This window comes from Hydra viridissima, unplaced genomic scaffold (genome assembly GCF_058129835.1).
Source record: "Hydra viridissima isolate aposymbiotic clone 2 unplaced genomic scaffold, HvirCarnegie_v1 scaffold_1, whole genome shotgun sequence".
Classification (NCBI taxonomy): Eukaryota; Metazoa; Cnidaria; class Hydrozoa; order Anthoathecata; family Hydridae; genus Hydra; species Hydra viridissima.
Window position 1 is genome coordinate 11425765 of NW_028324300.1, and position 17710 is coordinate 11443474.

General features: G+C 27.8%; 1 protein-coding gene across 2 annotated transcripts; it reads right to left on the reverse strand.

Moving 5' to 3' along the window:
- Nucleotides 1-77: 77 nt before the first annotated feature.
- Nucleotides 78-17058, reverse strand: LOC145187253 (ceramide transfer protein-like). Of its 2 annotated transcripts, none has more exons than XM_090098003.1 (14): nucleotides 16402-17058; nucleotides 15984-16100; nucleotides 12877-12975; nucleotides 12533-12695; nucleotides 10012-10193; nucleotides 9786-9887; nucleotides 9502-9594; nucleotides 8968-9051; nucleotides 8298-8396; nucleotides 8123-8191; nucleotides 7853-7916; nucleotides 6684-6898; nucleotides 5675-5801; nucleotides 78-523 (listed from the first exon to the last, which is right to left on the reverse strand). In XM_090098003.1, exons 1-14 carry the CDS (start codon nucleotides 16648-16650, stop codon nucleotides 396-398), a joined length of 1791 nt encoding a protein of 596 aa, XP_089954129.1. In that variant the 5' UTR covers nucleotides 16651-17058; the 3' UTR covers nucleotides 78-395. The 2 variants fall into 2 exon arrangements, with proteins under 2 accessions (XP_089954129.1, XP_089954125.1); XM_090097999.1 differs by having other exon boundaries at nucleotides 12877-12978.
- Between the last annotated feature and the right edge of the window lie 652 nt (nucleotides 17059-17710).

Consider the following 17710-nt stretch of genomic DNA (forward strand, 5'->3'; position numbering starts at 1 on the left):
ACAGTAAAAATAATAATAATAAAAAAGTTTTGTCTGAACTCTCAAAACATCAAATTTTTTGAAAAACATCAAAAGTATTGATAACAACATAGATCTTGATAATCTATACTGAAATAAGTTTTCTATTTACAAAATATTGAATTTCACTCTATTATATTGTTTATTTTCAAACAATTCTTTGTTAAAGTTGGCTTTTGAACTTTAAACTAAAAAAATTGTTTTCCATTCTATTTGGTTGGCAACTTAGGTTTTTACTTTCTACTTTTCCATTTCAAGCATTTTCTGAAGCTTTTATATAGATCTTTATCTTAAATTGCTGAAGGTAAGTGGAAACCACATTTATGTTTAACCCAACTGGAAGGCTTCCGACTGTTAAATAACAGATTTTTAGGTTTTCACAACATGAGTGGCTTATCTTTTGTAACTCCTTGAACAAAAGCACTAAATTTTCTCAAAAACTTGGGATATTCTCGCTTTGACATTTGACGAACAACAGTAGGTGGTGCCCAGCCTCCAGGATTAACTTTAAAAATAAATGCTCAATATTACAACCCTTAAAGTTTTTATTTACAACACATAGAATAAACAATTAGAGCTCTGATATTATTCTAAATAAATTTTTTAATCTGGTATTCAGCTATATCAAAACAAATTAAATTTCAATTTTAATTCTAGCTACTATAATTTTTAAAAATTTTTAGAACTTGACTGACAAGTTATTAATTTATATTTTCTAGTTTCTCAAAACTCTTGGTATCTATACTAAGGAACTTATAGCCTGTACTAAAAACTTATTGGTCTAAAAATGAATGCCATAAAAAAGATAATACTAATCATTTTATTCGTCTGAAATGAATTTCAACATTTGAAATTTTTTATATGGGCATTGAAAAGTTTATTATTGCTAATTCCTTTATAGCTATCATTCATTTATGCTCTTAAAACATTTTGACTTGACATTAAGGATGTTTTTGTGAGACTAAACAATCATATTGCTGGGCATTTGTGACTCAATCTTGTTGATGACTTATTAGTTGTAGTTTATATGGTGCCTTAATTTCTATCTTTAAATGAACAACCAGCTTTATTTCTTAAAGTTAACTGAGTGCAGATTTTGTATGATTTGGTCTGTATTAATTCAAATTAGTAGTAAAATTTTAATGTGGAGTTAAATTTGAAGTTATTTGTTTTTAGAAATTAAATTTAAGCAAACTTGTTTAGTATTGCACAGTGGGTCAAGGTGTGCCAAAATTAAAAAAAAAAAATTTGTTCAATGTAGGTTTAATGGTAATAGTTGTTTTCAAAACTTATCAAGCTTTAAAAAAAAGATATTTTTTAGTCACTAGCTTTTATATTAAATTTTATATGGCCTGTTGAAGTTAATTTTTTTTGCCAGATTTGTAAGTTTTAAAATAAAAATTAATAAAATATATGTGTTGCTACACAGAAACTGTCAACTATTTTTTAATTAAAATTATTTGCGCTATAATTTTTTTATATATTGATAGATTGATACTCTTTGAAACAAAATAACTTCCTTGCAAATTTTTTGCTTGTAAGTAAGAAATTTTATTTAATTTTTAAGATGACGTGTTTTTACAGGTTTTTTTAGTGTAAATTTTTGCTTACTTTATTTAATTAAAAAAACCTCCAATATCCTCCAGTCTGAAAATGCATTAAAATCTTTACTAAGTATATATATATTATAATTTAAAATTAGTTTTAGCTTCAACAAAGTACCACCTTGCCCACAAATTAACTTTTAGATAGCAGGTTATAACTAAAATTTTGCCCGCAACAAACAAATCACGAGTTTTTTTAATTAGTTAATTTTTAATTAATCACTTTGCTTTTTAATCAAAAATAAAACACATCATCTTTAAACTTTTAGGCATAAATATACTGTCATTTAAATAATTTCTAATGAATGTATTTTAGAATTCATAGGTTAAAATGAAATACATTGATATATATACCTACATGCTAGAAAATAAATTAAAAATCTCTGACCATGGTGTTTTAAAGGATGTTATCAATGGTATGAATCTGGTAAACCCTAACCCTAAGCTGGAAACATTGCTAATTCATATAAGAAAGAGATGGCAGGACTTAAAAAGTAACCGTATTTGTTTCGAGAAAAAGCATATATATATATATATATATATATATATATATATATATATATATATATATATATATATATATATATAGCAGATAGTTGCATATTAAAAAGAATAGGAAAGTAATTTCTTTCTCCTAGTTGTCATGACTTCTTCAGGTTGTTCCATGGGATGGAGTTTTAAAAAAAAGGATTCATTTTAATGTTTATATTCTTTTTAGTTTAATAAAGTTTTGATGCTATTTACTTTCTTAGAAAAGTGACTTCAAAATGTAAAATTCAGAATAAAACACAAAATAATTGAAAAAAATGAAATATGAGAAAAATTGGTTTCTACTTTCACAGTACACATTGCTAAAGACATCAACGCCAATCCATTGCTTATAGCAACAGCATATTTATCATATAGCTTGAATTACAGCAAATACCACAATCAACTGTAAAAATACTTATGATACTGAGAAATAAGGAAACCAAGAACAGTATTTATAAAAACTTTGATGTTGGGTGAGCCCTTAATCTTCTTTTTGTCCTATTCAAATAAGAAAATGGCGTTATGGAAACCACCAAACCACCCAAATGTGGAACTCAAGAGGTTAAGCGTAAAAAAAAGGTAACAAAGAATAACAAACATTTTGTTTAAAAAGTTTATATTTATTTCTGTGAATTTATGAAGTGCTTCTTAGTTTCAAATTTCGGTAAGTCACACTGAGATGTTGGCTTAGCTCAAATGACTTTTGCTTTATTACCACAAACTGATATAGAAGAATTTGATGCAATCTTTATGGATTGTTCAACTGCTTGAGTGTGACAAGGTATCTTTTGTATCAATGGTATCAGAAATGTAAGAAATCATTTTTTTTTTATTTATCAATTGAGATCTGCCTTGTTAAAGGAGGCTCAATAACATTAACATTTTGCCAGTTAATCATGTTTACGTAATCTCCAGCATTTAAATTCAGATGAATAGACATCTGATTATCATAGGATTCCCTATATTTGATAATTCGCCTTAAACCCAATTCTCTAATATGCATTCTTTTATAGACTAACTTAGCCAACAAAAATTTTCAGGGTGATATAAATATACATTTCTTTATAATACTGGACCTACAATATTCTTAAGCTCATCGATAAGTGAAGATATTTTTTTATCATTTCAAAGAAACGATTGAATATATATATACAAGTTGGTTTCATTTTTATTTCAAACCAACTGGCAGAGAATACTTTAACATACTTGGTTCAAATTTTGATATCTAATGATGGGTTCATTGTAGATACAAATAACCTTAAAATTCTGTTGGCTGTTGTTAACCAACGTGAATGTAAGATCTTTTCAGGATCTCTCAGTGACAGATTACAAATGTCAAAATGATATTTCTTATCAGAACTTAATTCTTTTGGATCAATATTTGAAAATTCTACTTTAATAGATTCAAATGAAACAATTGATAGTTTCTCACAATTTTCTAACATTTTTCCAATAGCACTTTTGAATTCTGTAGGATGACTTGTTTTCCCATCTAGGTGCTGCATTAGATGGGGAAGAGGTAACTCATTAGTGTGTAATAAGCATATAAGCCACTGTACAGGGTGGCCAAGAAACAATTTTAATTGACTGAACACCATTTTTCTAGCCAGTATTTGTGACAGTACCATCACATCCAACATTCTTTACTTGCTCTAATATGAAACTTTTATTTGGATCCTCTAAAAAGGTTTGAATATTTGAATAATGAAGCAGTTCGATCTCTGAAACTCCATTTTGATTGCAGGTTAGGGTTAGATTACACAACTTAATCTTATTTCAGAAGTACAAGTATAGTAAGATTCTGATGATGGTATCAGAAGTTTTAATTCTAAATTATTCTTTGGATATATTAGCCAAAGATGTTGCTTTTTCAATTTCTATTTTACATGCAGATTGAAGAGAAAATATTTTTTTACTTTTTCCACTATAATGTCTGCATAAAAATAGTTTTCCAGTCACATGATTGTATTGCTTTTCTTTTCATATTATTATGAAGTTGGATAACTTTTTTATCAACATTATCATTTTACGATTGCCATTTTACGAACTGTTCTCTGTTCCACAAGAAAATACCATTCCCTAACATGAACTTGAACTTTAAGCAATGACAGTCAATAAAATTTTTACATTACAGATACATATATCAAACATTGTTATTTCACATACTTTTTTTATAATAGTCGCCTTGTCTTGTAACTTAAGAAGATTCTTTTTTATGGAATTATACTTTTGGTTTATTTTTGCAATCAAGCACAAAATTTGTTAATTGGAAATCATTGGAATGGATGCTTTTGGCCATATACCTTTCAAATCTTGCAGTACAACATTTGAAATACCCCTCACAGATGGACCCTTTCCATTAGCATTCTCCTTTAATAACAGCCTATGAAATAGATGTTTCATAAGATCTGCTTTTGTAGGAAGAATATTCTTATTGAATTCCTTTGCTAAATCAAACACTTTAAAAAACAATTCCTCAAGAGTTTTAGGCATCTCTATCTGATATTGATATTTTAAAATCTGTTAAAATAACAAATGTAAACAATAGATAAATTAAAACGCTGATAAATTAGAAGCAAATTTTATTCCAAAAATTTTTCAAATCTGTAAAAAATTTAGTCTGCAAGCATTTGATTAGCATTCAAATTGGTGCATTACACTTGTCCTATTGTCCCTTAACTTTGTGGCTATAATTAAACACAACCTAAATTTTGAAGAGGTTAGAAATCCACACAAAGGTCAATCTACTATCAATAGTTGTAGTTTAACTAATCTTGATTATTTAAGTAAGAATTTTGTAATTTCTTTGAAATGATTACATGATTAAATTCACGAAACATCTTCCAATAATCACATATGAAGTGGCGTATCTAGGGTAGGGCAGGCAGGGCACATGCCATGGGCGCCAGCCTGAAAGGGGAGCAAAAGAGGCTTGGTTGCGATACAATAAGTGAGAATTATATAAAATAAATTAAGAAATAATATAGCATATAAAATAAATATATTATATAAAATAAAGTTTATGTCATCATTTATTAAAAAATTGTAATTAAGCACTTTATGTGGGGGAAGAGGGGCGCGAGATCGGTGTTTGCCCCAGGCGCTATTTACCCTAGGTACGCCACTGCACATATGACAAGCTTAAACTAATAAAAGTTAACTAAAAATGCAATTAAATATTGTAGAAGGATTTTAAATACAAAACATTATTCATTTGGTTTATTATGAGCAGAATAATTTATTATTTTAAAACATGATCATTGTAATTTTGGAATACTCTTGTTTTAAAATAACAAATAATATGCTAGCAAATATCAACAAATAGTATGCTGATCAAATCTAAATCAATTGAATTTGAAATAAAAGTTATAGCTTGAATTTTTAGTTTGCTGAATACTGGATTAAAATATTTATTAAGAAAATGTCTGGCTTCTAAACAATCCACTAATCATAACCTAAAAAAAACTGAACTTTATATTTGCTAAAATTCAATTCTTTATCATATAGGTATACATAATTACCTTGTGCCATGTATGTGATTTTGCATGCAATATTCTCTCTAGTATATTTCTTCTTTTTGACTTCGCCAACAGCAAAAGTCTGACAAACCATAATTACATTTGCTACAGCACGAATGTACTTGTTATCCTAATTTAGGAAATTTAATGTTGGAAATTTAATGTTAAAAACATTTTAAAACAATAATCAAGGCATTTAAATGTAATAATTTTATAACATTTTTAAACAGAAATTATCTATCTCTAAAGTTTCAAATGCTGCCTGCAATTTAAGATTTCATATATTTTCAAGAGTTATTTCATATATTTTTAGGAGTTTATTACTTGTTTATTTGATACCTAACTATTTGCTTCTTATTATATTTTCTTGTTTATTTTGCATTTGTTATTTACTTTATTAATTTTCAATTGAACTTTAATAAAAATTCTATACAAATTTACAAATTCTATTTTAACTCAGTCTTCAAACTTGGCATCTTTGAAAACTTGGCAAGTCCATAAACTTGGCATCCATTAGGTAATTTTTGATTGAAACCTTAAAAGGGCTGTTTGGGACTTAAGCCCTTGATTACAGAGATTAAATCGACTATATGACAGTAACTTACTTTTCTAATATTTGCCCTTTATTACTGAATTTGATACATTATAATATTAAACATTTCTTCCCATCATTAAATGATGTCTAGACACCTAGAAAAACATTTTTTCCTTTATATTAAAAGAGTTGCACTAAAACAAAAAGTAATTCATTTTTTAAGTTTTATGCATCAAAAGCTACATCTCATAAATTACTTGCATTGTTTATCAGTTTTATTTATTCTTACTTCAATGATATTATGAAGACATTGAGAAATCAATTGATTGTAGTTTTTTAATACAGTTTTAAAAATAAAAAAGTATTTATGCTAATTATCAATTTCTTAATTTTACAAAATTCTTTTTTTTTAAACTTGTTAAAGTAACATTTGCAATCTTTAGCAGATAAAAATCACATTAAATATTTGCATGTTACCTTTGCATCATCATGTTCTGTTGCAATGTTAACTACAGCCCAGGGATGCCCAATTTCTCTATCAAGATGCTCCACTTCATCCTTAAGGAGTTGACGAATATGAGAAACAAAGCACATATCTCGCTGCACTGATGGCCAAATACGTTTCATCAGTTGATGAAAGATTAACGTGTTCTCTGAAAGTTTCTCAAGAACCTTTACTTTTTCAACAGAAACTGAAATGAATGAGGACTGCCTTTACAGATGATAAATGAAATACAGTATACAGGTGCACAGATGCAGTTACAGTACCATCTGAAGCTAATTTGACATTAGACTCACAGATTTAGATGGAATCAAGAAATCTTTTAGATGAAAAGATTTTTAAACGAAATAACATAATAAAAAAACTTTCTAGTAATGTAGAATAAAATAAAATAAAAGTTTAAGGAAAAAAATATTTAAAAAATTACAAACTATCAGTAGTAAGAAAATATAGTAAGACTATAGTAAGTATAGTAGGATTATAGTAAAGTATAGTAAGACAATAGTAACTATAGTAAGAAAATAGAATTGATTAAATGAAATATTAATCGAATTAGTATCTGAGATTTACCTTAAAAACTTTAATGATATATAAGTAAGATCATATATAGAATTACAAAGTTTAGTTGTGTAGAGTCAAGTTTATTTTCCAAACATGCAATGAATGTTAATGAAAAAGTACCATAACTTTAAAGAGAGGTTAAGCTGTTGCAGTTTTCATGTAATTTACAGAACAAAGATTCTTTTTAAGCAGGTAAATTTAAAATTTATGCTGCTTAAAAAAAATTTAAGGTCTGTAAAAAAAATTCTTTTGTATATTATAGTTAGCTAAGTTATACTGATGAGCAAGTCATTAGTGCAGTTACATGACAGTATTGTGGCAACCATTGCAATATCCAAGCACATGTGTTTATTAGTCATATTAGTCAAGCCCATGGATTCAGTAGTGTATGCAGTGCCAAGTAATAGAAATTAAACAGGTAATTAGTAGATGATACAGTTTCATTATAAAAATAAGCTATAAAATCAGTAAAAAAGCAGTAAAACTAAGAAGTAGTCAGTAAAATTATGATTAAAAAAAAGAAACTGTAAGCAACAAGAACATAAACAGGAATCTAAGTGGAAAATTTTCACAACTCTCTTACTTTCCCAGTCAAGTCGAACATCTTTATCAAAGAAGTAATGACAGACTTCATGGCCTGTAACACCCTAGCACAAAAAGTAATTAAAAAATTATTCTTTCTTTACTACTTTTACTTATTGTACAGTTTTATTGCTTGTGCCTATTTAACATAAAATTATTTCTTTGGTCTATCAGGACAGTAAAAAAAAGAGAGTTTGATTGCAACAGTATTTTCAAGCTTTATGGCATTTCCTAAAATGTAAAATAACTAATACTATTCAGTGTAACTTACATGTATGACATGAGAGGCTTTCAATGGATCACAAACAATGGTGTCAACTTCATAATCTTTACGATAAACCTACTATCATAGTTATTTGTTAAACTTACAACTAATTATAAATATTTCACAAAACATACAAAGTGATAAAGAATTACAAAACTGAAACAAACAAAATTATGGTAACCCGCATTTCTCCATCTTCAAAAACTAAATCCCAACCAGAATTTGGTGCTTCAACATTTTCCTTTAGTAGTGTTAAAAATTCCTTCAGTTTGCTTTCTACCTAAAAAAATGAAACTCTGTTTAAGTAGTATCAGAAGAATAGAAAACCAATCAAATCAAGACTTGGTAAGAATGCTATTGTACTTGATAATATTTCGAGCATCTATTTTATAACTCTACTTTGAGCATTTCACAACATTTTTTTTATAACTCTACTTTGAGCATTTCATAACTATTGTATATCTCTTTAAATCATTGATTTTAATTAAGATTGAAAGCTTGTAAAATGAAAAACTAGTGAAATGGATAACCAGTGAAAAATAAGTAAAATATATTTCCTACGTATTTATTTCATGTGATAAAAAGCGCTTTTTTTTTTTTTTGATAAAAATTTTTTTTATGAAAAAATGTCACAACAGCTTTTAAAACTTTAGCTGGAATTTCCTATTATTTTGTTTAAAAAAAAACAGTACAAATGCTTATTTTTCTAATAACAACAACAACAGCAACAGTAGCAGCAACAACAACAACAGAATAATAACAAAAATAGCAATAATAATAAAAATAATTATAATAATAAAAAAAAGCAATAACAATAATAACAATTTTACCTCTTATAAAAACAAAATTACCTCTTTTGATAGCCTGTGCTTTGGCATGCTCATTATTTCTGATGTTGGTTTTGGTGGAGGTATATTCTCTTTTTCAATGTCATCCTTAAAATAAATATTATAAAAAGAGACCTTCCACTAAATGAAAAAAAAAATATTAAGAAAGATAAAAAAAAAAAGAAAAATTTTATTAACAAAGACTTTCGATTGAAAAAAAAAAAACAACAAAGAAATAACAAATAAAAAATGAGGCTGTTTAACTACATCCAAGAAAGCTAGATATCAATTGGAAATATTGAATAACTAGTGAAAATAAGTATCCAATAACTTACTTTGACTATAAGAAAATCTTAAGTTTAGATTCTGCCATTTTAAAGCAGAGTCTCCTTGAAGTAATCTAGTCTTAAAAAGATTCTGTAAAACCTTTTTGTATTAAGATAAAGTTAAAAAATTGCGAAAAAATGTATGTTTACAATAAAACATACTTTTTTAGAGTTTTTATTGAGTATATGTTCGGAAGCAATCAGTTATTGACTTTTAACAAATAAAACTTACTGAATCTAAATCATCATTCAAATCTTCAGCATCTAATGCACTGTCAACAGCATCAAAAAATTGCTCTTCATTGAGTTTACTGTGAGGGCCTTCCTATTAGGAAAAATATTATATTTTTATGCAAACTATAAACAAGTACAGCAGCATAAACTTGTACAAAATCAGATTGATAAATTAAAATAAACATCTAACTAAATACCATTTTAGAAATTTTTCTACCTATAGAATATATTTACACAAAATTAAATCATTTTACAATATAAGTATACAAAAAAATTATTTACCATGTAATCAGGCCCCCCAATAAACTGTTTATTAACTAAAAACTTTTTTTCCTCTTGATATCCTTGAAGTTGCTCCGCCAACTTGTGACATTTTTCTCGCTCCTATTTACAAAATTTTATGTTGATGCTCATAAAAAAATTCAAACTTCTAAAATATATAGGAACTTTTTCATGAGAAAAGAAATTTCTAAAAGTTTTAAAATATTATTTTTATGCTGAAGCTCACCCTATCAAGTTTCCTTTTCCAGTATTCTTCTCTTTTTGTAATAGTTTCAATGCAATGTGAGAGAACTTGAATAACTCCTGCAGTGGTAGCTTTAAATGTAATAGCTTCACCTCGAAAATCAATACCAGAAATAGAATTATCATAGGAGTTATATGTAACAGATGCTGATGCAGATAAATTATCTAAAGAAAAAAAAAATACAAAAAGATATTTCAAAAGTGAATACAAAATTACTAAATAAAAGTACTCTAATACAGTTGTATTAACAATTTATTATCAATATTTTAAAATTTGAAGGGTTCAATTAAAAAAGTACTTAAATTGCATTTTTTGAAAAATAATTTGCCTGCAATATTGATTTATTCGCTTCCTATCATACATAGATTGATTAATTCTCTTCCTATCATTGATTGGTTTACGGGAAAAATACACGAGGGCTTATTTATATATTTTGGTCACAGTTGTTTTGATGAAATTTGGAAGAAAAAATACTCAAGCCCATAGAGCTGTGGGAGAAAAAGTTCTTAAGTGTTATCAATCAATCACAAAAATACTGCTAACCAATGAAGAATGAAAGAAAAAATCAAACCTAAGTACTTTTAACTAACTCCATACTTCATTGCTACTAGGCTTTTTTTAACACATTCAATTATTTTTTCACTTTAAGATAAAAAAAAAAAAAAAAAGGTACAATTAACTTTATTCATATATATATATATATATATATATATATATATATATATATATATATATATATATATATATATATATATATATATATACAGTACTGTGAATAAGTTTTAGCCCACCATAAGTTTATAATTATTTTTGATTTTATCGTAAAGTATAAAGGACTTATGAAGTAAATAAAAATCAAGTTTATAGACACATAAATTATAAACAAAAATATCTAGAAATAATTTGATAAAATATGATACAAAAAGAAAGAACAATTAATATTTCGTATGTCCACCTTTTGCGTTGATCACAGAAGCGAATCTCCTGGGAATTGATTCATATAAATTTGTAATGAAATTTTGTGGAATATTGTCCCACTCTCTTTTTAATATTCGAAAACATTCTTCAACATTTTTGGGGTTATATTCAGCCTTTTTTTTATCCAAATAATCCCAAACATATTCAATAATGTTCAAATCTGGACTTTGAGGAGGCCAGTTCATTACTTCGAGAACTCCCTCCTCACACATGTCCTGTAAATATTTTTTGGCCACTCGGGAACAATGTTTGGGATCATTGTCTTGCTGTAGAATGAAATTATTACCAATAAGTCTCATTCCAGATGGTATTGCATGATGTCTTAAAATTTCTTTATACTGTTCTCCTGTCAGTTTGCCATCAATTCTGATTAAATCACCTACTCCAGATGATGAAATACAACCCCAAACTAAAACAGAACCTCCCCCATGCTTGATTGTTGGATGTAGACAATCAGGGCGATAAGCCTCTCTTAACCTTCTTCTTACATACTGTTGTCTTCTGCTACTGAACAATTCAAATTTTGATTCATCAGTGTATAGTACACGGTTTAACATTCCTTGCGTCCAATTATTATGCTGTTTTGCATATTTCAGTCTTTTTTCTTTATTGCCACAACGTAGTAAAGGCTTTCGAACTGCAACACATCCTCTTAACCCAGCTTTTAGCAAATGTCGTCGAATGCAAGACGAGGAAACATTTGCTCCAGTTGCAGCCTGAATGTCTAGGGCTAGTTCACTGGAGGTTTTTTTCCGGTTTCGCAGAGACACATTTTTAAAATACCTTATGTCATGTTTTATAAACTTTGGAGGTCTTCCACTTTGAAATTTAACCTCAAGAGATTCTGTGTTTTTAAATTTTTTTATAATTTCTCTAATGGCTGTCCTTGAATATTTTGTTTTTTGGACAATTTGTCGTTGAGAATAACCTTCTTCATGAAGCACAATAATTTTTTTATGTTCCAGTAGTGGAATTTTACCCATTTTATTACTTAAATAACAATAAAAATAATACAAAAGAAAAAAAAAACAACAAAAAAAAAAACAACCTAAATTAGAAGTTTCGCTTTTAGAAAAACAAAAAATAATATTAAACACACATTATCTATGAAATATCTTTGTAAACTGTACTATCATCTAATATGAAGCCTTCACAGCAATAAATAGACAAAAATGCAAGAGCAAACCAAAAACAAATGAGCTGATACAAATTGGGTTTAGATCAGCATACAATAAAAATAAACACGTTAGATATCTAAATACAAAAATCTATGTAAAATTTTGAAAAATATTGCTTCTGTTTGTTAAAATAGTGTTTAGTATTGTTTGAAATTAGACATTATTTTTTATAAAAGAATAATCGGAAGCACGAGTTTAAATAAGTGGGCTAAAACTTATTCACAGTACTGTATATATATATACACACACACACACACACACACACACACACACACACACACACACACACACACACACACACACACACGCACACACACACATATATAAGTAATGTACAAAAATAATACCTTCCTCATCACCATCCTTCATACCAAGATGTGCATAATGGGCACAACCAGCATTTTTTTCAGCACAAACATCAAAATACTCTTGCAATGTATCAGTCTGTCTTGATAATATATCACGATATGTCTCTAACTCAAGAAGTTTTTCACGAAGACCTATAGTTTTCTAAAATTTTATCAGAAGTATGACAGCTGATTAAATTTAAGAAACTTTTTTGTGAAAATATTTATTTTTTATTCTTTAATTTATATTTATTAAAAAATATTTCATTAAGGTGTCATTTTTTTTAAACTCTTAGATTTTAAAACAAGGAGGATAAAAATAGATTAGATTTTTAAAATGTTACTGGACAAGATGATGTTGACTGAAGGCTCGGCTGTGAAGCAAGGGATAGAGTGGATACAGCTTTAGGTAGATGTGACTCTGATCCATAACCTGATTCAACCTGCTAAACCAAGAGAGAAATTTTATTATAAAAAAATAAAAGACTACATACAAGAGCAACTACAATTAAGCTTTAAATTAAATGTAAAGTCATTTAATTAACTTTATTCATATACATACATATATATATATATATATATTAGGGTAATGACTTTAAATCGATGAACTTTTGTTAGAAAACATTGAAAACATGTTCAATTCCTCTCGGTTGTAAAAAAAAAAAAGTTACTTCACAATTAAAATTACGATTTGTCATTTATTTAAGCTTGTTACTGTTACTACTAATATGTGTGGCTTTGCTGCAAATCATTTAAAACTTGTATAGATTAGAAATGTTTAGAACTTTAGAGCATTTTGGAAAACTCCAGAATATTTTAGAAGGCTTTAGAACATTCTGGAACAATTTAGAACATTCTGGAACAATTAAGAATTTTCTAGAACAATTTAGAACATTCTGGAACAACTTAGAATATTCTAGAATAATTTAGACTGTGTATATATAGCTGCTTATCTAATTTTATAGTTATTACAGAAGCAGCACATGGTGACGTACAAGCCTAGTGATAGTAGCATTCAGAAGAACAAGGATGCCTGGACCAATAATCTGGTAAAATTTGAAGACTCTCATAAAAGAAGAAGAATGGTCCCTTTGGAAGAGTATTCACTGGAAGAAAAGTACAGAATGCCTCTCTAAAAGCAAATCAGATGCTACCATTTCCTTAGACCAAAAATCAAAGGAAGAAAGTAGTGAATAGCAGAAATTTCCAAAGAAGTCACCAAATTGCAGAAGAATAAACTGAATTTTCCTCTTGTATCTGTTAAAGTTATACGAGCAAAGCTTGATAAATTACTGGAATGTTATGATGAATGTGTCAAGCGGGGAAGCTACAAACCCGTTGATTAAATATTTGATATTACTAAAGTGGATGGAGCATGGTTATGTTCCGAGGATAAACGATTGTAACATCTATAAGTGGAAAGCAAAGTAACAGTGGGATATTCTACAGACCAAGCAGCCAGTAAAGACATGATCCATCCCTCTAAAAGACAAAAACTTTCTAATGGGTCATTCAATTCATCATCTTACTATCCTGGTTTTAGTGATTCTGACTCTGAGGCTGACGACAGTGAATATGAAAACGATTAAGAAGAAGATGGGACTACTCCTACACAACAGAAAACATCATAAAAGCAAAATTGCAGTCATGTTGGTGACCTACACAAAAATCAACAAAAAAAGCTGCTAACATATGCAAGCAATTGGCTCTTGAAGGCATCCCAACATCCCAACTCCATGTCAATCAGTTATTTACAAGTTAACAATCAAAGAGGCAATCAAGCTAAAAAAAGAAATGATTGAAAAGTTGTCTATGAAAAGTTTGTCCTTACACTTTGATGGGAAGCACATAGATGGAATTGATTATCAAGTGGTTGTCCTTAAAAATGAATGAAGAGAAATCAAATTGGATGTCCATGGCTTGGTAGATGGCAGGGGAAAAACATTTGCACAAGGAATTTCTAAAGTCCTCAATAAACTTCACCTATGGAATTCAATACAGATGATTGTTGCAGATACCAGCGTTAACACTGGAAAAAAAAAATGGTGTTGTTATAATATTGCAATGAATGTTCACAGAGGAGTGCATCAACAAACCTTAATTTATTTACATTTGAAAACATAGCAATACTTATGTCAAAATCAATTTTTCAATGGCAGGGTGAACTTTTTTCAAAAGATATACAAATGATAGTTCATTTTGTGCTTTTTAGGTAAAAGTTCATCAACTACAGTACAGTATAGGAGCATGGGGTTGAAAAAAAGTCATTACACAATACCTATATATATATATATATATATATATATATATATATATATATATATATATATATATATATATATATATAAAACGTGCGTGTAATTGATTCGTAGAATAATGTTAACATGCAAATATGTTTAGAATAAATCATGTCTAAAAATAGGAACTGTGTTATATGATATACAGGTGACTCATGCTTGTAATTGTCGTTTTTCTGTTTTAGTATCATTTGGGTACATTGTTTTATAAATTGTTTTATAAATTATTGTTTTATAAATTCTACGAATCAATTACACGCACGTTATATATATATATATATATATATATATATATATATATATATATATATATATATATATATCTATGCCACTGCCTTGTTTTTATTTAGCTTAGAACAAATTGGCTTACATGTAATTTACAATGTAATTTTACAATTGTATGAACTTTCTTATTACTGTCATTATGTAATTGTACATTTCAGTTACCATGTACTTAACCTTCTGTTTTAAAATAGTCATAATGGAAAGCAATGTTGGAAGAAAATGAAATAAATTTAATGTCCTGGCCAGCTTAGTTACCAGATATTAATTCAATTGAATGTATTTGGGCTTTAATTAAGTTGGATAGGCTTGGATGGGCAAATAGTTAGTCATGGTTCCCATAAAGTTGAAATACAATCTTAAACAAGGAGTGGGGAGGTTGAGCATGATCTTGTATTTTCAGAGAAGTTTTATTTCTCAAAAAAGGATGTTGACTTAAAGCTTAATTACTTTAAACACCATAAAACAGAACTATGAACTTTGAAAAAAACCAAATACATTTTTTAAAAGTTTATTCCGCTTTACGACTATAAATTTTAAGTTTTTATACCAGACAAGTTAGGCAGAAACTCAAATGAAAAACTAAAAACTTTTCACTATGTCAAAGTTCTGCCAAAACTTTAATCTTTAATTTAAATTTCAATATTAACATGCCCCAAAGTGTTACTTAAACATAATATTATATTTCATATACATTGGTTTAGTCTAGAAAAAGATTTTTAAACTTATTTAGTTATTGGTTATATTTGAAACGAAGTACAGACTTTCAGAATGTTTACATAAAACATGAGAATATCAATAACTTTTACATTCTCTGAGAATGCCAAAATTTAGTTTAAGAAGAAAGAATCAATCATTTTTAAAAAACTAACTTTAGAAGCATCAAGCACATCCACCCACTTCTGTCTCTCATCAGGATCAGAAGCTCTTAAATAATAGATACAATCACCAACATTTACATCAAATCTACAACTGTCAAACTCATGAACCTAAAAGCAAATTTTAATTTACATTGAAACATTTCCAATCATACATACATACATACATACATACATACATACATACATACATACATACATACATACATACATACATACATACATACATACATACATACATACATACATACATTATAGCTAATGTATGTATGTATGTATGTATGTATGTATGTATGTATGTATGTATGTATGTATGTATGTATGTATGTATGTATGTATGTATGTATGTATGTATGTATGTATGTATGTATGAATGTAGGAATGTACACAATCATTCTTAAAAAGATCTAACCTCTATTGTAGCTTTTTTGACACTAACAGAGCCTCTACTTCCATAAGCAGTATCATATTCTGATTTATAATATGAAAGAGTACCATCTCTTAAAACTAAATATCTTGACTGCCATCCATGTAAGTAGTTTGTCCATTTAGATAAATTTCCTTCATATGAAATATCACTCACTGGTGATCCTCCTTCATCAAAAAAATCTTTCTCTTCATCTGAACTTACTAGGTAATCAGAATGTTCATGAGTACTCATTATAAACTAACTGAAAAAAAAAAATTCTTTGCAATTACTCTTTAAACTGATCTTACATACATACATACATACATACATACATACATACATACATACATACATACATACATACATACATACATACATACATACATACATACATACATACATACATACATACATACATACATACTTATAATTTTAGCCTTTTAAGAGCTTTATTCTAAGAGTAATAAGGTAACGTTTATCAATAACAACCACGCATAGCTACCTATGTAAACGTAACAGCAAAGCTATATGGCTAAATACAAAATGGCATTTACTAAATATCCATATGCATTTAAAAAATCCTATCTGATGTTTAAGATAAAGAATCTTTATACTTTGGTTACATCAAAATGTTATTTGTAAATTCACAACTTTTGTGTTAATAAGTTTCGTGTAAAACGTCATGTAATATGAATTAATATTTACTTGATTATTTTAACCAAAACCATAAAAAGTGGCTTATGCATAATAGATAATCAACAATTCAAAAGAACTTAAGTCATATGTTTTTTTACATCGTATGAGGCTAGACATACGAGATAACTTGACTCACTTTTTGCGAACGAATAGCTATATGGGACTTCGTTAATTTTAACTCAAAGTTGAGAGAACATTTAATTGAGATGTAATATTCAAGACAAATTTGAATAACTTAAAATCTTCTATCTACATACTTGTGACAAACTTCTTATTTAAATTTATGAAAAAGGAAATTAGAATACTTTTTTAAATATTAGAGACAAATTTATTTTAAAATAAATGAAAAATTAAATCAAGGTTAAAGAAAAATTTCACAGAAGGGAATATGGTGCGAAAAAACAACATTAACGTAATTAGCACTTAAAAAAGTTATCTTATTTTCATTACGCTGGTCTCTAAGGAGGAAGTTTTGTAATTAAACCGCTAGTCTAGAAAAACGCACGATTTTAAATTATTGTTTCAACCGCCAAGGTGCAAACGTTTTTAACGACTTTTAGAAAAGTTATACTAAAGTTGTTTTAAAATTCTTACAAACATTCATATGAAAAACGCT

Excerpts from the sequence above, each read along its gene's own strand:
- LOC145187253 (XM_090097999.1), bottom strand. The coding sequence starts at position 16,650 with ATGAGTACTCATGAACATTCTGATTACCTAGTAAGTTCAGATGAAGAG. Across the intron at positions 8,397-8,967 it reads AGCACAGGCTATCAAAAGAG|GTAGAAAGCAAACTGAAGGA; the intron begins GTAATTTTGTTT and ends TCATTTTTTTAG. Across the intron at positions 5,802-6,683 it reads CAGAACATGATGATGCAAAG|GATAACAAGTACATTCGTGC; the intron begins GTAACATGCAAA and ends TTCCTAAATTAG.